This window comes from Rhodamnia argentea, chromosome 4, assembly GCF_020921035.1.
Source record: "Rhodamnia argentea isolate NSW1041297 chromosome 4, ASM2092103v1, whole genome shotgun sequence".
NCBI lineage: Eukaryota > Viridiplantae > Streptophyta > Magnoliopsida > Myrtales > Myrtaceae > Rhodamnia > Rhodamnia argentea.
Window position 1 is genome coordinate 29541347 of NC_063153.1, and position 21460 is coordinate 29562806.

General features: G+C 40.2%; 1 protein-coding gene across 1 annotated transcript in view; it reads left to right on the plus strand.

The window, feature by feature from the left end:
- Positions 1 to 21460, plus strand: part of LOC115729093 (glutamate receptor 2.1-like) — a 380267-nt gene that overhangs the window by 329662 nt on the left and 29145 nt on the right. The window contains exons 3-4 of the mRNA XM_048277181.1: positions 1491 to 1803; positions 1898 to 2301. Coding sequence (XP_048133138.1) covers positions 1491 to 1803; positions 1898 to 2301 — 717 coding nt within the window. The remainder of the gene's footprint in view (positions 1 to 1490; positions 1804 to 1897; positions 2302 to 21460) is intronic.

The window sequence follows — 21460 nt, forward strand, 5'->3', positions numbered from 1 at the left end:
TTGTTATTGGTTCACCGTCTTTTCTTGTTCACCTTTGCAGCACTTGATTTGGTAAAGAGCAAGCAAGTCCAAGCCATAATAGGCCCTCAAGATTCAGAACAAGCAGACTTCATCATTGACCTTGGAAACAAGTCTCATGTGCCCATCATCTCTTTTTCTGCTACTAGTCCTTCCCTCAGTTCGTTTCGGAGTCCATACTTTATTCGAGCCGCGCAAAATGACTCCTCCCAAGTGAATGCCATAAGCGCAGTCGTGCAAGCCTTTGGTTGGAAAGAAGCTGTCCTCATATATGTGGACAACGAGTTCGGAGAAGGCATTATACCTTCTCTTATCGATGCTTTGGAAGAAGTCGACACACGAGTGCCCTATAGGAGCCTTATTCGTCCTTCGGCCACGGACGATCAAATCCTGCAAGAACTCTCCAAGTTAATGACGATGCAAACGAGGGTCTTCATCGTGCACATGTTACCTATCCTCGGTGCTCAGCTCTTTGCCAAAGCAAAAGAGGTGGGAATGATGAGCGAAGGTTATGTGTGGATCTCGACTAATGGAATCATTGACCTATTGAGTTTGGTGGATTCATCAACCATTGATAATTCGATGCAAGGAGTGCTGGGCATTAAGACTTATGTCTCGGACACGCCAAATCTACACAACTTCATGGCCCGATGGAAGATGAAATTCCATCAAGACAATCCATCCATCCTTAATCCTACGTTGAACATTTTCGGATACTGGGCTTATGACGCTGCTCGGGCTCTGGCAATGGCTGTCGAGGAAATGGGTGCGGCAAATTTCACCTTCCAAGTGATGAATGCTTCAACAGATGCAACGGATCTCGACACTATTGGAGTCTCTCAAAATGGTCGGAGACTTCTCCAAGAATTAGTCAATACAATATTCATGGGCCTCAGTGGAAATTTTAGCCTTGTTGATAGGCGGCTAGATGCGTCGGTGTTCCGGATTGTTAACATCAATGGAAACGCAGCAAGAGGGATTGGGTTTTGGACGCTTGAAAATGGTCTGCTAAGGGATGTGAATTCAATCAACGCAAGTAAATATTCGACTTCGAAGAGTAATCTTGGATCGATAATTTGGCCAGGAGATTCGACCTCTGTTCCTAAGGGAAGGGAGATTCCCACCAATGGGAAGAGGCTGAAAATCTTAGTTCCCGTGAAAGATGGTTTCAATCAATTCGTGACGGTTACCAGAGATCCTAACACAAATACATCCCAAGTCACCGGATATTGTATTGACATCTTTCGAGCTGTGGTGGAAAAATTGCCTTATGGTGTGCTTTACGATCTTATTCCGTTTGCCTTGCCTAATGGAAGTAGCGCCGGCGATTACAATGACATGATCGATCAAGTATTTTACCAGGTGAGGTAACTCATTGCAAGTACATAATTCCATTGCATTCAGATGTTGAAACTAAGCATGCTATCATGGGGCTGACAAAGAAAACATTTCCCTTCTTTTTGTTGGAACAGAAGTATGATGCGGTGGTGGGGGATACGACGATTGTTGCGAACGGATCATTGTACGTGGCATTCACCTTACCATACACCGAATCGGGGGTTGCGATGCTCGTGCCATACAAGCACAACAAGAGCAAGAATGCTTGGGTTTTCTTAAAGCCACTCACTTGGGATCTTTGGCTAACAACTGGATGCTTCTTTGTGTTTATAGCATTGGTCGTGTGGATTCTCGAACATCGGATCAATGAAGATTTCGGGGGTCCAGCATCGCATCAAGTTGGCACAAGCTTCTGGTTTTCGTTTTCAACCATGGTCTTCGCACAAAGTAATCGCCCTACACTTTAATAGATCAATCGAATGTTATAATTGACATATCGTTCTTGGAGAATATATGTGCTTACTTTTAATTGGGATTGCAGGGGAGAGCGTATTAAGCAACCTAGCGAGATTTGTTATGATCGTGTGGGTTTTCGTCGTGCTTATACTGACGCAAAGTTATACGGCAAGCTTGAGCTCTCTTTTGGTGGTACAAAACTTTCAACCAAGCGTGTCTGATGTGGATCGGCTCCGAAAGAGTGGAGAAAAAGTGGGATACCTAGAAGCCTCTTTCGTACATGAAATGCTAAAGCAGATGGATTTCAATGAATCCGGACTTATATCTTATAAGTCTCCTGAAGAATGCGATGTGCTTCTTTCGAATAGAAGTGCAAAGGGTGGGATCGCAGCGGCATTTGACGAAGTCCCCTACATTAAACTCATTCTTTCTCAATATTGCAACAAATATACCGTGATACCGACCTTTAAAACTGCTGGATTTGGCTTCGTAAGTCCTCAATCTCGCAATTTTATCCCTCAAATGTTTCAATTACTAGGATTATTCGTTATTTCTGTGATCGACAAATCTCATGTCCTGCTTCTTTTGGTTCCTAGGTTTTCCCCAAAGGGTCTCCGCTAGTGCCGGATATTTCGCGAGCAATCCTAAACGTAATCGAAGGGCCTAAAATGACGGAAATCGAAAACGCATGGTTTCCATCAAAATCCAACCGCCTGGATTCGACTACCCTAGTTTCTTCCAACAGCTTGGGTCTTGACAGGTTTCGGGGCCTATTCTTGATTGCTAGAGCTGCTGCTCTTTTAGCTCTCATCATTTTCTTTGTCATGTTCGTCAGAAGAAATTGGCATGTCGTTGCAAGTTCTCCGGGTTCATTGCGGGAGAAAATCGTTGCGTTGGGAAGAAGATTTAACCAAAGAGACCTCAACTCCCATACTTTCGGGAAAGCCGATTTAGAGACAGGGAATACGGAAGATGGTGCCAATGAGATTGCAGCCGCTGAAGTTATAGAGCACACCAATCGCCCCCCAAGTCCGGCAAGCGACTCCAGCCAAATCGAGGTTGTCTTAACCAATGAGGAAGGGGCACCATCTGCGGAACAAGGACTTCGTAATCGTGTAATCGAGCTAAGCAATGTAAATTAAGAGATGTAAATGCCTCAAGAACCTTAGATCTTGGACTTTATTCCTTGACTAGTTCAACTCGGTACTTGTAGATGATAATATCCTCTCCCTCATACTATTCTCATGTAAGAACTGCCATTGACACTGCTTTTTGCATAATCTCGGACAATATAGACGAAAGATGGATGCTTTTCATTCACCAGAAGGCGAGTTGTCCACCACCGGCTTGACTCAAATAATTGGTTGCTTAGGGAATGACAACATTGAATATTTTAATATAGTTCAAGGATTAAGTTGCATATGTTCTAAAAGTTCATGGAACATATCGAACAAATTGAAAGTGCAAGGGCTACATTGAAATACTTAATGCAAGTGTCGACTAATTCCTGGAATGAGTTGGGTTATTTGTTGGATCAAGAAATAGGGCTAGAAAATCAGTTTTTTTTTTTTTCTTTGGGTCGGAAGAAAATCAGTGAGTTTGGAAATGTGGGAATGCGTCCTGTGGTAAAATAAGGTGAAAGGAAAAATTGAGAAAAAAAATGTTCCTTTTTTTTTGCCAAAATCAGAAAGAAAGAAAAAAAAAGGTGAAAGAGCACATTTTTTGTTCTTTTAGAAAAGATTACCAAAAAAGTCATAAGCCTATTGCAATTGTTCCAATTCAGTCTCAAATATTTTCTTTCTTTTTTTTAACAATTCAATCCCAACCATTTTGCATTTGTGTCAATTCAGTTCTTTCCGAACAATATTGGCTAGAAATCATTGATGAGTCGCTCTTGACCGACATGTCGTGACCGGCACTAATGTGGGCAATTTTAATAATATTTTAACATTTTTTCAAATTTTTTATTTTTACTTATTTTTTCTTTTTTTTCTTCCCTTTCTTCTTCCTCCAGTCGGTTGTTGAGGTCGACAATCAATCGGACACGAGGGCCAACGAGGTCAACCTCATCGGCCTTTAGCGAAACTTGCCCCCACCGGCCTCTGGCAAGGGAGAGCTTCGCCGGCTCCTTGTGAGGCACAACCTCGCCTAACCATGACAGGCGCAACCTTGCCTAGCTACAATGAGGTTGATCCTCGCCTAGCCATGGCGAAGCACCACCTCTCTATTTGATTATTTTCTCTTTCCTTTTTGTCGATGGACGATCTTAGGCGATGTCCGACCATCGACAATGGTTGGAGAGGGCTAGGTGAGGTAGCCCTTGCTCGATCTAGCGAGCACTTCCCTTGCCGGCCACAAGCAACCCAGGCAAGGAGGCCCTCGATGGTCACGATCATGCGAGGGTTGCTTCGCTTGCAGCCAACAAGGCAACCCTCATCCAAAGCCCGCAGGTCACCGGCACTTAGTAAAAAAAAGTAAATAACAAAATGAAACACAACAAGAGCAAACCAAAAAATTATAAAATATTCAAAAAATGTCCACATCAGCGTCGGCCATGACAAGTAGGATGGTCGGTATCCATATCGGTAATTTTTTGGCCAAAATTATCCAGATAGACTTAATTGACAAAACTTAAAAAAAGTTTAGGACTCAATTGGCATAATTAAAAGGTTTGAGATTAAATTAGCACAAATGTAATATGTCTAAAACTTTTTTGGTAAACCAAACTTGAATGTATTCCCCCCTCTTTCCCTCTTTCTCTCTCTTTCCATCATCCCCAAAACCCTAGCTGCAAGTAACATTTTTTGAGGGAGAGAGGGACATTTCTCTCTTTCTCTCTCCCCCTCTCCCTTTTCTTAAGTTGTTTTAATCTTCTATTTTTTTCTTGGTTTTCTCCCATTTGGGAGCTTTTATCTTTCAATTTAATTTAGATCTGAAAGTTTTTCTCTCTCATTTTTGAGAGATTTCTATCCTAATCTAGTTTAAGTTTAAGGTTTTATGTGTGTATATTTTCGGGATTTCATTCTCCTCGGGTTTCGTTGGTGAACAAGTCTAGTTTCGAAAAAGATCAAAAGAGCTTCGTGAAGGTTTCGCTCTCACAAGTACCAAATCTATGCCCGTTTAACCTTTTTACTCTGCTCAATGATGGTGTTGGGGACGCCGAACCTAGGCACGCACTACCAAAAGGCAAAGCCATATCAATAGATAGAGTTCTGGGTGTGTGCTCATTGCTGAAGAGGGATTTGATAATCGATAGCCGATTATGGTGTGAAGAAGTCATATATATTCTCTTTAAGCGTCTAATCCATAACCTTATTCTGATGATTTCTCTTGTTATTTTGAGCTTATTTTGTTTTGAAGTTGTCGGGGATGTGTTGGTGCTAGGGTTATCACCTGAAGGGAGGTAAACAAGTAATTTCAAAGAACTATAGAAATCAATGTGGAATATAAACAGATAAGTTTAGAGCTTAGTTTAGATGAAGATCGCTAACAAGATCCGATGTGCCATCAGATTCAGCTGTGTGCACAATCAAACTATCATAGTGTAATAAGAAAGAGTTTAAGGGATAGAGAATTTGCATAGAGAGTTTATAGTGGTTCGGCTTTATTCAAACTTACGTCCATTTCTTCACGTCAACAGTCAATCGAATGGATTCTATTAGTGAGTATCTCATAGGTTACAACACTTGTGACAATTCTCGAATCAATAAACTTCCTATCCGACACTCTCTTACAATGTTGGATCAAAAGTACGTAGAAGATGTAAAGCTCTCTAAATATTACAGAGTTGGATCACAAGTATATAGAATATGTGAAGCTCTCTTGACCTTGAAATTTAAGATTCTGCTCTCTCATCGTACGTTCTTCAACCTTGAGATCTCCTTTTATACTTCTCTATCTCTAACTGCCTATTGCAAGATCTCTAGAGAATCACTCTCCAAATTTCCCGTTTGGACAAGATTTGTATACAAAGGATCTCGTAGCCTTTGAGACTAACAAGGAAAGAATCTCCTGTTACATCTAATCGCCCATAGAATCATGATCTTGGGTTTTCATAGATAGAGTTCTTTATTAGGTGAGTCATCATCGTACTTCCTTGATTGATCTTCATGATTGATAATCTTAAAGAACGGATCTAGCTTGATTTGCTAGCCGTTGTGATGATTAATATGTCAATTAAATCATCTTGAATATATCTCTTGATAATCTGATCATTGCACATGAAATGTTCTCTCGGAACTTAAGCTATGAAATAACGTCTGAGCTACCCACTCAATGTCTGAGCTCCATACAGCATCCGAGCTCTCGATCCACCAGATTAAATCATGTGTAGCCATTCCTTAACACTTGAATGTACATTAGGATAATCTGCAAAACAATGATCTCATTGCATTAATTAAGATATTAGATAACATGTATTGTTTTGTCAACTTCAAAATCATTTAGGCGTTTTTCCCAATAATCTTCCCCCTTTTTTTATGATGACAAAACTATCCACACAAATATACCAATTGTTGTATAAGAAATAAGTAACATGATGATTTGCTACACAATGATATGTCAATTTGCGCAATAGCCAAAAAATAAGTTCTCGGTTATAAAAAAATGAATTCAAGGTTTGAATTCATTCTCAAAGTATGGTTCGATTTCGCCTTCAGAACTTGTAAAACCTGTATAGTTTGCATCAAAGTAATGAGTTCAAAGCATTGCATGCAGTGATAGCTTCAGAACATAGCATAATATAGGTTCAAAGCAAAAACCATAAGTTTGTAACTGTCAGAACTTGTATACTCAGAACGTCTTGTTCTTGTATCATTCTCAGAACTTCTTGTCCCTATTATATTTGTTCATTTCAGAACATGTCTTGGAACATTTCCTGCAAATCATATGCAATATAATAAGGGGTATAAGGTACTTCTCCCCTTTTTGTCATCATCACACAAACACAAATTTAAACCACTTTATGTATTCAATAAGAACTTCACAAAGGTTCAATCAAAGCATAAAAACTTGTGCAATGACAATAATCAAACTCAAAAGCATCCAAAATTTAAAACAGAACCAAATCTGATAAAATAAATGAATGAAAAAAAAAATTAATTTGGAGGATTTGGGGTTTGAGTAAATGTGGATGGTGCATAAGTTGAAGTGGATGGCACAAACTCTGAGGAAAGTTGGACCAAAGCGAATTTTGAAAACTGTTCCAGCTTCAGATCGATCGCAGCTCTCATGTTGTCCATCTTCTTTTCCAAATGTTCCATCTCTATGGAGACTAAGCTGCTACTAGAGAACATATCTATCCTCAGCTTCTGATGTTCAAACACCATTATGCCCTTCATTTCATCAATCTCCACATGCATTGAGCTCCACTTATCCTTAATCAGGTCCTTCAGTTCACCTTGCCTGTACAAGTTATCCGTAAGCATCTCAGAGTTTGTCGCTTCACTCATATCATCTTTAGTCTAAACTTCAGCATGAAATGACTCCCCCTGAGTCTTTGCTTGCATCTGGGTCGAAGATATGAGTGTCTCTTGCAAAGTAGGATCTGAGGTAGTCTTGAGTGGACTCTGCTGCACCAGCAGTATCTGTTGCAATCTGTTGAATGTACTCCCCCTCAATCTGAACATCCTCTGTTTCCATCAGTTCTACCCTCCAAGCCTCCATCGGAATTTTTATCTGAGCTCCCATCTAAGCATCTGTCCGCTGAGTAAACTCTGAAATCTCAGACTGTTTTCTTGTTTCCTTGTCCTCATCTAGGACAGCTTGAACGTCTTTTTCATCTTCCACATCCTGTGGACTATCTTCTTCCTTTTCTATCTCCTCTCTTTCTTTCTCTTCCTGCTTTTTGTCTTCTTGCTCAAACTGAGCTGCAACACCATCTTCAAAGATTGTTCTCATAGCAATCTGGATGTTCTCTTCTATTTCTTTGTCATCTAGCAGTATCCTTTCTAACTCATCTCTAGCAGCAGCTACTTTGTCTTCATGGTACTTCCATCTGAACTCATCATAGCTATTTTTCTCTTCATCTGAGTCACTTGCTATGGATCCCTCAGATGTAGCCATCTCTGAGTCATTGAGGATCCTTTCGAGTAAACTCTGAGTAAGCTTTCTCCTATGTCCAAATTTTGTAGACTTGTGTGTAAGCATCTTCATCCTCATTTTCCTTGTCGATTCAAAAAATTGTGTAGGAGAAGGATATGCAAACTGCTTAACTGGTGATGCTTCAGCAGGTGAAGGTTCAGATTAGTTGCTATTGCTGTTTCTGCCAAAGAAAGATCCACTGACACCACATTTTTTCTTTCTGTCTCTCCATTGCACACCTGCAAATTCATAGCTCATCTTAATCATCATTGATTCACCAATTATATCTTGAGGAAGTTGTAAAGATCTGAGCTTCTCTAGTATGTCTATCTTCAAATATTCAAAAATTCTGGTAATCAGGGAGCCATAAGGTAGTTGTCCCTTACTCTTTCTTACAGTTCTGAGCATATATAGAAATATAGTAGGAGGAAGAGAAAAAGGATTTGTCATAATGGCCCAGATGATCTTGTCTTCATAATGAGATACATCTATTTTTGAAGAAACTTTGGGTCTAAGGTAGTTTACGACTACCTTATGCAGAACAATACATTTCAAAGGAAAATGATTGTGTTCAATGTGAGGCTTGTTTGCTCTTGTGAGATTTGGATTTCCAGACAGAACTTTATAGACAATATCATCTGAGATAGAAATAGGAGTGAAAGAGCATTGCTCAGCACTTAGAATTTCAGCAACTTCTGAAGCACTTAGAATGTAGTTTTGACCAAGGAAAGAGAATTGAATATGATCTTTACTGGGCATAGAGAAGTTTGAATAGAAATATGCAGTTAGCTCAGGATAACAAAGAGCATTTAGAGTGCAAAGATTCTGAAGATGCAGATTTGACAGTAAGGAAAGAATCTAAACACCAGATTTCTCAAAATACTCCCAAGTCCACCAGGCCTGTTGTTCATAGAAGTTCTAGCAATCAGATATCTGAAGTACTCATTGTGAGCTATAGATCTGAACAACTGGTCCTTTTAACCCTGCTTAACCACATATTTCATATTCATTCCTTTAAATTGAGAATAGAGCTTCTCATCGTCATTTTCTCTCACATTTTCAGCATGAGAGAGAACTTTTTCTTCTCCAGATTTTTCTACTGTTTCAACATCTGGAGCCTTCTCTATCCTAGAAGGTTCTCCAACATTCTCCTTTCCTTTACTAAATGGCTCAGATGATTTTGCCATCTCTACCTCAGCTTATTCAGCCAACTCTAGAGCCTGTCTAATCTCCTGTTGAGTCAACATCAAATTAAATCCCTGTAGTTGCCCTTCATTCAGGAATCCACTTTTAGTCACAAATTCTAGATAGAGTTCTTCATTAGGTGAGTCATCATTGTCTCCCTTAATCCACTTCCTTGATTGATCTTCATGATTGATAATCTTCAAGAACGAATCCAACTTGATTTGCTAGCCATTGTAATGATGTAATATGTCAATTAAATCATCTTGAATATATCTCTTGATAATCTGATTGTTGCACATGAAATACTCCCTCAGAGCTTGAGCTAGAAACAATGCATAAGCTACCCGCTCAACGTCCGAGTACCATATAGTGTCTAAGCCCCTCGGACATCACCTAAACCTTTCCTGCGAGATTCAATCATATGTAATCATTCCTTAAAACTTGAATATACATTAGGACAATCTACAAAATAAGTATCTCATTGCATTGGCTCATATATTAGAGAACATGGATTTTTTTTGTCAACTTTAAAATCAATTAAGATTTTTCCCAACAGTATGTATTTTGATTTGTAGTTGAACCGTGATATATCTCTCTTGTATCCCGAGAAACTGAATAAAATGAAATGTTATCTCTGACAAAAAAAAAAAAAAAAAAAGAAGCAGATGGACAGCCAAATGAAAAGGACTCCTTGCACTCGTCACTTGATATTCATCCACTCTTTCTTAACCATCATATGACGATTCTTCAATTAATCGTGTGAACTAGGTAATTGTTGTTCATGCTCAATTTTCTTGTCGAGCTCCAAAAAAGATAACAAATTTTCACGAGAAAATTACTCAAGTTGTCTGCCACATGACTCGTATAATCGGCTGATTTGACAAATTCTCGTGTCAAGGAATCGGGATATGATCCAACGAACAAGATGAGACGGCCCATTGAGAATCGGTTAATGCCCGCCTATTACTTGTATCTAAAGTCAAGAGGCCAGGCACTTAGTTTCTCCTAAATTGAGTTTTCCCTCCGCTCTACTTTTTTTTTTCTTTTTATGACAACTTGTAAACTAGTTGGAGTTTTCTTCCAAATTAATTTAAAAAAAATATTTACATAATTATTTTTTAAAAAATAATTACAAATTTGGGTATCGCTCGACAGCCCAACTGCAGAGCGAGGGGTTGGGGTGGGCCCGGTCCCTTGCTCGGCGGTTGGGCTACCAAGCAAGGCCCAATCGGGCCTTTTTTTTTTAAATTTCCTATTTTTTTAATGATTGATACTTATAATATTTATTGGGCTTAAGTACATCCCAAGTGCCATAAGTTGTATACCGCGCTCACTTTAGTGCCAAAACTTTTAAATCGATCACTTTAGTGCTAAGTTTTTGTAACTTCGATCACTTCAGTATCAAAACTTTCAAAACAATCACTTAAGTGCCAACTTTTTTTTTAAAAACGATCATTTAAGTGTCAATATTTTTAAAAAACGATCACTTTAGTGTCAAATTCACCGAACCACGTCATCTCAAATATTAATTAAAAATAGCATGTGTCGAATTTTTGGCAAGCCACGTCGGCTCCGGCACTAAAGTGATCGTTTTTAAAAGAAGTTGACGCTTAAGTGATCGAAGTTACAAAAACTTAGCACTAAAGTGATCGATTTGGAAGTTTTGACATTAAAGTGAACGTCGTACACAACTTATGGCACTTGTGGTGTACTTAAGCCTATTTATTGTATTTATAGTTTTTCTTGTGAAGCTTATCTTTATAACATAATTAGCAATAATTAATGTAAAAATTTATTAATATCTATAATTAATAAATAAGATTGTAATTATGTAATTAATTTAAAATATTCATAAAATAAAATTGGTAAGATATATGAAAAAACGAAATTTTCATAATATATTCATCTATTGGAATGACAGAAATCCAACCGGAAGGCGAAATGGTGATGTGTCAAGAACCGGCGGATGGGGTCGACAATATTAGATTGGGCTCAAATTCGGTCGGCTGAAGGGAAACGGCGTCCTAATCAATATTCACTGCATTTAGCAGTGATGAACGATGGATTTTTGCGATTCGGGATCATCTAGATGGGTTTTTCTATTTTTTTAGTATTTTCGGGATTTATTAATGGCAGTTTTGTAATTTTGGATTTTTAGATATTATGAAAATCTCAATAAATATTATAAGTATCAATAATTAAAAAAATATGAAATTAAAAAAAATTGGTAAGATATATAAAAAAAATATGTTGTAATTAATGTTAAAATTTATTAAGATCTATAATTAATAAATAATGTTGTAATTATGTAACTAATTTAAAATATTCATAAAATAAAATTGGTAAGATATATGAACAAATGATATTTTCATAATATATAACAATCGTCAACCGTAATTACATATACTAATGATGTTGTCCTCCTCTATGACCTCCTGTTCCGCAAGCGGGTCATCTCCATTGTTCGAGAAGTCTAGTATTGTACGGACGTCGAGGACGAGAATCCGGATGAGTAGGACGTGTGGATGACAAAGGCATATCTTACGCAAATATGCCCCGCCCGGATGTTACATATCCTACTGTATGAGGGTATTGAGAAAAAGGAGAAAAATCGGATCCATAAGGCTCGGCAGAAGTAGCTGGAGTCTGCGGCGGTGTATTGTCGGGATATTGAAAATCGGATCCCCCGTGAGATGGGCCACGCAACCGTGCGAATCCCGGAGTGAAATCGGACCGGCCAAATCCTAGAGTGAACCCCGGAGTGAAATCTGACTCGCCAAACCCGGAGTGAACCCCGGAGTGAAATCTGTCGTATGATACTCCAAGGGATAAGGGACGACATCACCATCCGGATGAGCTCGAGTAGTCCTCCGGATTGGCTGAACAGTCTCATGAGGGTCATCATCCTGCGGCCCAACGGGTGCTCTTGTAGTTCTTGGTTGGGGCGGTAGCATCATTGTTAGCCGTCTTTCCTCATTCTGAGTGTATAGTATTGTCCTAGCTATATTCCCCACGGCTACCCAAGAGCGACGAGATGGATTGACGTTATGTATGGTATGTAAAATTTGTTCAACGCCATCACCTTGGTAATGATATCAAAATTAACAAAAGTTATGAAATGATAATAGATCACGTTACTAAAAAATAATTAATGAATTAAATTGAAAGTATTTGCACGAACTATTACGCCCATTGCGGCCCCCGGAATAGAAATCCACCTCCGGGTATGTCTACGGTACCACTCCATATATCCCGAATGATAGTGAAGTGCCTCCGTTGCGGGATCACCATTGACTATGTAATCAATACGACAGCCCCACATATCAATCCACCGTCCGTGTTTACCTATCCAATCCTTCCCAACCGACCTTAATTCAATATCATGCAATGCCGTATGATCACGCCGACAAGTAGGTATTGGCTGCTGCGCACCGAACCGACGAAGTACTCGGTCCGGATAATGCCACTCAACTATCCAGAATGAGATGAGTAGGACACGAGCCCTCCAACTATCTTGTCCCCGCCGACAGTAATATGGTAGAGCCTCCGGAATGTCATTAGGGTAAGGCTCCCAAATAATCTGGTATCGTAATAAAACATATTAAATTAAATCAATAATTAATTTATAAGTTAAAATTATAGTAAACTCGTTGGTTGTTATCATTACTTACGTCTTCTGATCCCATTCTATCAAGTTGATAGCGTAAATGTGGCAACATATGTGTGGGGACCTCCGTTGTCAGTAAACCTTGACTCCAGCTGCATAAACAAAAAGAAATGAGATTTTCATATATTATACGCACTGGAAAGAATTAATGACTCACGAACTAAAAAAATAATAGATCACTTACCGACTACCGAGAGGTGCATCTTCTAAAGGATCACGATCCGCCAGGGATGGGGAGACACATCTGAAGCACTAGCATGCCCAAATCTGCGGTACATGTAGGGCACCCCCAATTTGATGTTTTGATGGATCGGTTGCACTATATAGCTCCCGATATAACCATACAAGCACCGTTGAACCCCAACTGTACTGCGTAGGGTTGTTGAGGTCCGCCAGTGATGGAAGAAACAGCAAACTAACCCATGCCCCCGATTTATCCGAAAAATACATCCTCCAATTAGACGGAGAATGAATGCCCTAGCATGTTGTATTATAGTGACGTCATCGGCATCCGGAGGCGGATCATCAAAGTGTTCTCTTAGCCAGCCTAAGTTTATCTGTTTCCCACGCAAATTAGGTAGGCGAGCACCAAGTAGACCATCACAGAGAGTGCCCCGGTTGAAATCGGTTCGGCCAGTAATCGTACGTCCATCTATTGGAAGCCCCTGTCGCACCGCTATATCCTCAAGCATAATCGTACATTCACCTTCGGGCATATGGAAGGTGTGGGTCTCCACCGCTCGACCAATGCAGTAATCAAATGCCAATCTAACTGAAAATAGCCCATCATATAAACTCCATAAAATCCCGAAGCTTGAAGATACGGGAGTATGCGTGGATCAAGATCATCCACGTGCAACGTGGATCGCCGACATATAAGGAGTGCATTTTGATCCGCTTGTGAAATGTGATATGAACTGTTAGTAGCAATTTTGATATTGGTGTTACGAATGGCAGATGAACTACTAAATTTCTCAATTACCCGAGCATTCCATACGGTCTCTAATCTATGTCGGGTCCGTCGTGTAAGTAGTGAATCATCTTGAAGTCCCGGCTGAATATGAGTCCTTTGTGCCATATATACAATTGTGATATTATCTCCATAATTAAATTGACATATCTAATGTACATATGGAACAAAAGCAATGAATAAATATCGTGCAACCGTGATATTATAACATCACAATAAATTAATATATAAAAGGGCACACATTATTCAGTATAGGTAATTTACATAATTAAAAAAAATTAGTATAGGTAATTTACATAATTCACAGAAGTTTACCGATGTATGATCTATTACGTAATCGCGAAATGAAATGCACATGTAGATGCCTAAACAAAACTTGAATACAACGAAGCAAGATGATCCAGGATATCATAAAAACAAACATCACATAAATGAAAATCAAATTACACAACGAGTTCAAGGAAAAGGGATACAGCAATACGGGATTCGAAACTTACAACAAAAGACTACCAAAAGGAATCCCACAGACGGGTCCAAAATACCTCTAATCCTACGAGGGCATGAAAAGGTAGATAATATAGCTACACCTAAAGGTCGGGCTCACTATCCTCGGATAAGTCCTCATTAGCTACCGGGTCGTAGTCCACAAAAGCGTCTCACTCTTTAGCCTCCTCGGGGTCGGACTCGGCGTTCAATAGGGCCTCCAACTCGTCCTCCATCTCGAGCTCGGACTCGGAAGGTTCTCCAAGCGCGACGTGCGCATCGGAGGGTTCGACGATCCGATCATCCGTAGGGGGTTTGGGGGACTTCGATTGCTCGCTTTCGGGCTTGGGCTCGGGGTCGAACACTTCACCGTCCGCGGGAATTGTATTAAACTAGCCCGGAATAATACCATTAGGTATCTCAAAGTCCTAAGCGGTCCATGTTCTACTTCTCCCTCTCTATAGAACCAAGCTTCAAAGGTATGTGGGTTCCAGTAATAGCCCCCTTCATCAACCCGGACTATGCTTCCCTTCCTAATGTAGACTTTATTCTCGCTTACCGGGTACTCGGTGACCATCGTATCAATGTCCATCGGTACCTCAAAACGCTTTGGCGACATAGATAGAGGTTATGGTCTAGAAAAGGTCGTACCACAACGGGGTGAGATTTCATCTCAATAAGTCAACCCTAAATCGTTAGGAGTCTAATACTACTTCCGAACAATTCTAAAATGCGTCATATACAACCATTAATAACCAAATGACGATACATCAACAACAATTCAAGAATTAATATACAAGTGGAACTAGACTTCATACTATATCATTTTAAGCAACATAGATTCATAAGTCTATAATATAAAATGTTAGGATAGTTACAGAGATTCTCAACTCGATAGCTAGGCCTGCGTATTAACACCTCAACCAATCATCGAATATTATTTCGCACATACAAGATCGAGTATTAAATGCATCAATAAGGCAAGTCGTCCTATCCACGACTACATTCTATAACCGAACATAACTTATCCTAATTTACTCAGCCTTTTATCAAGAGTTACAATCGAAATTCGGAATGTCACACGATTTGTGCGCACAAGTACTCCTGTTATGCCCCGATTTCCCACATATCGCGCAATGAATGCGGGAATTGCTACTACTCGGCGTCCTCCAGTCCATCTCATTATGTATACGTGATGCACGCGGCCTTCCTTTCTTCCTAATTCGTCTCGGGTTTGGCACTAATGGCGGTGCATCGGGTTCGGACCGGTACTCAACATGCCCCAACGGATAAAACATATACCGATAGCACCGAAGAGTTTTATCTAGCGTGTACCACTCATCTACGTACGGCTCGTAATCAATTCCATATGCTTAAAATGCTACAATTACGTGGTGTCGCGACCCTCTGGACTTTTAGCGGTCCGGTGCGAAGGTTAACAAGCCGCGCTTCTGACCCGATTGATAGTGGATCTTGGCGCACGGGTCCCTCCCGAAACCTATTACTCGAATCGCGATGTGAAGAAAATTTTATCGGGGTCGACCTTAGTGTGGTCGGGTGACATGTGCATAGTGTACATACATATGGAGTCGCCACCGATCACTTTTTGAAGGGCATGATCGGGAACCCTATCAAGCGGTCAAGAGAAACCGTTCGATTCTACGAGAACCAGAGCTTTGGGTCCGGGGACTTGGTTACGCCGACATTCGAATCGATGCCCTTTCGATTACCGAAATCGAGTGATTTTCTAACCTAAGAATTCATGCAGATGAAATTTGGGATGAGTTAGGTTCTAACGATCTTAAGGTACCATGCAAACGGGAATTTTATACCCTAACAATCACAATCAGAAATTTAATGCACAGTCAAAATAATCGCAGCCAAATCGAACAATCAATCAAGTAGACGCGCCAAATATGGCCCTATCGATCCACGGAATGAACTCAATTAAGTGCCGGGGTGGTTCGGGAAAATTTGGGGCGGAAGGCCCAGAAGGGTAAAGTGGTCATTTTTGAGGTTCGGGACCCAAAAATAAAAAAATGGGGTTGGGCCAGTTGAATGTGGCAATTTACCATTTTTTGTGATTTTTTAGAATTTTTATAATTTTTATAATTTTTTTGGATTTTTTATTTATTTTCCAAAAGTCGGGAATTTTTCGGATCAGTGTAGACCGACCCTCAAAACTTCAAAATTTTTTGATCCGGACTATAAGAGTCCCGAATCGACCTAAACATTTTTTAGAAATTTTTTGGGAAAATCTGGGAATTTTTATGAATTTTCTATGAATTTTACGATTTTTTTGATTTTTTTAGTATTATTTATTTATTTATTTATTAATATTTCGGACCGGGTCAACCCGGTCCAGACTCGGCTCAGACCCATCCAAAGCTAAATGACGCCGCATCTCCTTTATTTCTATTTTTTTTATTTTCCAAAATTATTTCCTAATATTCGAAATTAAAGAAAATGAATGGACGGCCGAGATCAATCCTGGAATCGATCTCGGTCATCGACTCTCTCTTAAGTGAAACGACGACCCTTCAGCCCTGCTACTTTAAACGACGTCGCACTAATTAGCGAATGAACAGCCATGATTTAATCCCGGATTGGATCTAGGTTGTTCACTCGCTCAACCTACAAAAACGACGACGCTTTGGCACCCTTTTAAAACGACGCCGCATCATTCTAATGTATGGACGGCCAAGATTAAACCTAAGATCTAATCTGGACCGTCGACTCGCCCTTGACCTAAACGACGCCGCATCAATTAAATGCATGAACAGCCACGATCTAACCTAGACTCGATCTGAGCTGTCCGTTCTATCTAAATCCAAAAACGACGACACACTAGCCTCTGAACACGAAACAACGTCGCTCATCTACTAATATAAACAGTGCCGTTTTTATTTTCCTACTTTCTATCTAATATACCGAATATATAAAAACGATCCAATGGCTGAGAATCAAACTCACCTAATTATCTCGGCCGTTGGATCAAAACCGAGTCGGCTCGTTCGCGCCAATGGCCGAGGCGACTCGGATCCAAGCTGGACCTATCACGGTGCGACACTTAAGACGCTGACTTGTTGACCGCGCCACGTCAACTTCATGTTCTTCCTCGCGACGACGACGCAACGAACGGCCAGGACCTCTCCGGCGAGATCTAACGGTGAGATCTCGCCGGAATGACGCGAAACCACCGCCAAACGACTCGACTCGACATCTAGATCAACATATCCAAAAATCAAACGATTTCATCCATTGAATCACTATGAATCGAGCTCGCACGATCTCAAGGTTGCAAAACTCAATCTCACAATCTAGAGCAAAATAGACTAATTCCTTCACACAATCACACAAATAGGAGTTCTAGAGACTTACCTCGAGCTCGGATTGAGCTCGCAATGGTTAGAGTTTCCTGGCCGATGTTCGACCGGACCGAGCAATGTTGGAGGTTCGACTCGGGTGATTCATGGAAAATCAATGCGGGAATGAAGTGCGATCGTGGTCGGAGAAGTTCCAGAAGTAAAAGGCATACATCAATTGAAGGAATCAAGCTCGTGAGGGTGCGATGCCATGGATGCACAGTGAGAAGGTTCGAAGCTCAACTTACCGGTTTTGGAGGCGATACGTCGATTGAGCCGTGCCGATCGCTTCTCCTTAGCTCGGGCGAACTTCTAGACTTGATCGCAGGCTTTGATTTGCCCTGGATTGGCCGAACGAAGTACTCACGGTCCTCGTTCGAAGCTCCGACGATTGCGTCGCCCGAGAGCTTCTCTCTCTAGTTTCCTCTCTCTCTCTCTCTCTCTCTCTCTCTCTCTCTCTCTATTATGTTGTGTCCAGCGAGCACAAATGAACTCCTCTCGCGAATCTTCCTCAAACTTGTATACTCACTTTCGAAAATTGGCGTGCACGGGAGCTTGAGTCGGTGACGCCTAAACGTGTTAATCACGTGATTTTTGGTCGCCGGACGGTGATGGAATCGGTTATGATTCCGTCCTAGTCCGTTTGGCTCGCCGTTGAACCAAAATGAGTGCTAATTGCACTCTGGTTGCATAATGTTAACTTTCGCAGCACCGGAACTTTGATCGCCTCCTCCGCCGTGCTCCGGCGACGATTGGTCGTGACGTTGGTGGCGATCGACGGACCTTGACCCGAAAAACAAAAGCCCCACGTCAATTGATCCAATTAAGGCCGAATTGATCTTCAATTTGGTTGTTGAATATCGGCCTTCAAACCTGCAATTCGCGCCTCTCAATTAGGAAAGACGACACTGTTTGGACCGGTTCGGCTGGTTCGATCGGCGGTTAGATCGATCTGAACCGGTTCGGACGTTGAATTTTCAAAATTAATTAAAATTGGTGGGGAATTTTCACAATTAAACCTCAAAATTGAACTTAGGGGCCAGAATTCTATATAGAAATGTGTTTTTGCCCAAAATTTCTTATCAATTTCTGCAAAAGCCCCAAATTTTTCTAAAATCCCAAATTGGGGAAAACTTCAATTGGACGCCTAATTGATCAAATTGGACCAAGACACCCCTGCCAATCGATTTGGAATGTATGAAAACCTAGGGGGACAGTCCAATTTTGCCACAAAAGTCCCTAGATTGAAAGTAATTTCAAAAATTTAGGATCCTAGGGACTAAATTGCAAAAATCTTTGGAAATTTTGTCTAATTCATGCAATTCGCGCAATTGGAGGTGCAATTGAATGTCTAGACTCTAAATGTACAAAAATTGCAAATAAAGACTCAATTTGTATTTTTTGTGTGAATTCAATTCTCGGCATTGTGAAGAAACACCCAAAATTGAACTCGATTTTTAATTTTTCTTGAGGCCAATATGAAAAGGGAATTAAAATTAAAATATGGAACATTTTTCTGTATTTTTGTGACCTCGAGAAGTATTTTTTATGAATTTTCTAGTATTTTTCTATTTTCTGAAAATATTAAAAAATGTGAAAAATATGAAAAATTATTTTTTGTCCAAAATTGGTTCCTTATGCTTGGCCAAGGCTACCAAACTTGATTTTTCAATTTTTTGATTTTTTGTGAATTTTTGGTGAATTTTAGAAAATAAAATTAAGGAAAACTTGATTAAAAATCGGGTGTCAACAACTGCCTCACTTTGAAAGTAATCTCGGTTATAGGTTGCTTTCAAAGACAATGTGACACCTGAATCTTTAATCGACTCTCTTGGGGAAAAGTTTAAAGAAAAAGAGTCTCGACATCCAATCGTCTTACCTTTGCCGTTGAAGCCCAATATTCTGCGGAGGGATTATTTCGGCTCATGCTCATTTTATGTGAAAGAGAAAAGAGGAGAGAGAGAGAGATTTACCTGTAGCTCACCTGTCAGAGGTCTGAAAATTGTTGATCTGAGGTTGAGAGGACAAGTGCATTACCTTTGAATGGTTTGTGAGGTTTCATAATGATCAACGTCCATATGATGTCGAGCGGCGGTTTGAATGTTGGAAGCAAGGTTTACCCTTGTAACAAAGGGATTTACCTATTAAAAGGAGATTGGCTATCTTGTAGAAGGAATTCACCATCCGGAGAAATTGGCTATCCCGTAAGAAGGAATTCACCATTAAAATGAAGTTGGCTATCCTGTAGAAAGGAGTTTGCCGATTAAAATAAGGTTGACTATCCCGTAGGAATGAGTTCACCAATTAAAAGGGGTTGGCTATCCCGTAGGAAGGAGTTCGCCGATTAAAAGGGATTGGCTATCCTGTAGGAAGGAGTTCGCTGATTAAAATGAGGTTGGCTATCCTGTAGGAAGGAGTTCGCCTATTAAAAGGGAATTGGCTATCCACCGGGGATTCACTTATCAAAAGGAGTTGGCTATCTTGTAGGAAGGAGTTCACCAATTAAAAGGGAAGGGTGCCATTTCGAGGACCTAGGATTGATAGTGTACCTATAGAAGCTCAAATCCGATTTTCAAATTTTAAAAGTGAGGACTCGAGGACCTAGGGATGCCGGAAGACCTGCAGGAAATCCAAGTTAGTCGGATCTTTAAAAATGTAGCTATTCTGAGGATTTGGAGACACCGGGGAACCTGCAGAAAATCCAACTAAACTTCATTAAAATGGCTTTCGAAGTAATCCAGTGGGTTGAGACCCTTGGATTATGACAAAAGATTGGTGATCCTAAATTTTGGGGAGAAATTTAGGGATTCCAAACAGATTTTCAGGTTGCATTTGTAAAGGAAACGAGTCCAAACACAAGCTCAAATTTCCATTTGGGGTGAATTTTGAATGTCACTACTCGAGTATTCTTCAAAAAGGTTGTTTTAAAAGTTTTTCAAAAGGTTTTCCTTCATCCAAGAGGGCTTCTCACCATTTGGGAAGGCTTTTCTTGAAACTCGGATTCACTCACGGGAAACCTAACCTTGAGGTTTCGGGATCACTCAAGATGCATACAATCTGACTAATCGGAGAAGGCATTTAAAAGGGACCGTAATTCAGGCTAGGTCAAAGATTTGTCAAAGGATATTCATTTTAAGGCTAAGAAATGAATTCTGATTCGAAATAGCTTCTTCGGGTCTACAAGTCAAGAACCCTGAAGATATGATAAGACAGGATTGTACTTACCTCTTTAAGCGGTAGCTTCCTATGTGATCTCTTGCATGGACCTGAGACATCTCCAAATCGGAAAAGTTTCGGGGATAGGTTGTATCTTGGTTCAAGGTGGACTTTTTGAGAAATGCCATATTTTCAAAAGAGGGGTACACATGGGTAATCACCTTGATATTTTTACCAGCATTCATTTGCTTTTGACGAAGATTCATGAATGTTTTTCTTCACTCTATTTTGAGGATTTTCCTCTTTTCATTGTAATTTTCAAACTTTGTCCCTTCACGAAATGCTTTTAAATGGGCTTTGGCCTTGCTTTTACCAGGCACTTTGCTTTTTCTAGCCCTCTTGTTTCTTGTTATTTTTCGCATTGACCGGCTCTGTTTCGAGACCGGGATCGAAAATTCTTCCGATTATGCTTTTAACTTATTGCTGGTAATTCCTTTGTTTTGCCCCAGTATAGGGAGGTGATCACTAACAATGGTTTTGAAATGAAGATTAAAGCTCAAATTGGCTCATCAAAGGATAAAGTGTTTGGGGATATAGAAATAAAGCACTTTTCTTCACTCGAAAGTGTTCCAAGCCTCTGCAAGAAATCACCTGAAGCTATCACAGAAACATTGATGCAGGTTAGCACAATAAAATCTTACCTTGATCTTTTCTCCAAGGAATCAACTAATGAACCTCCAA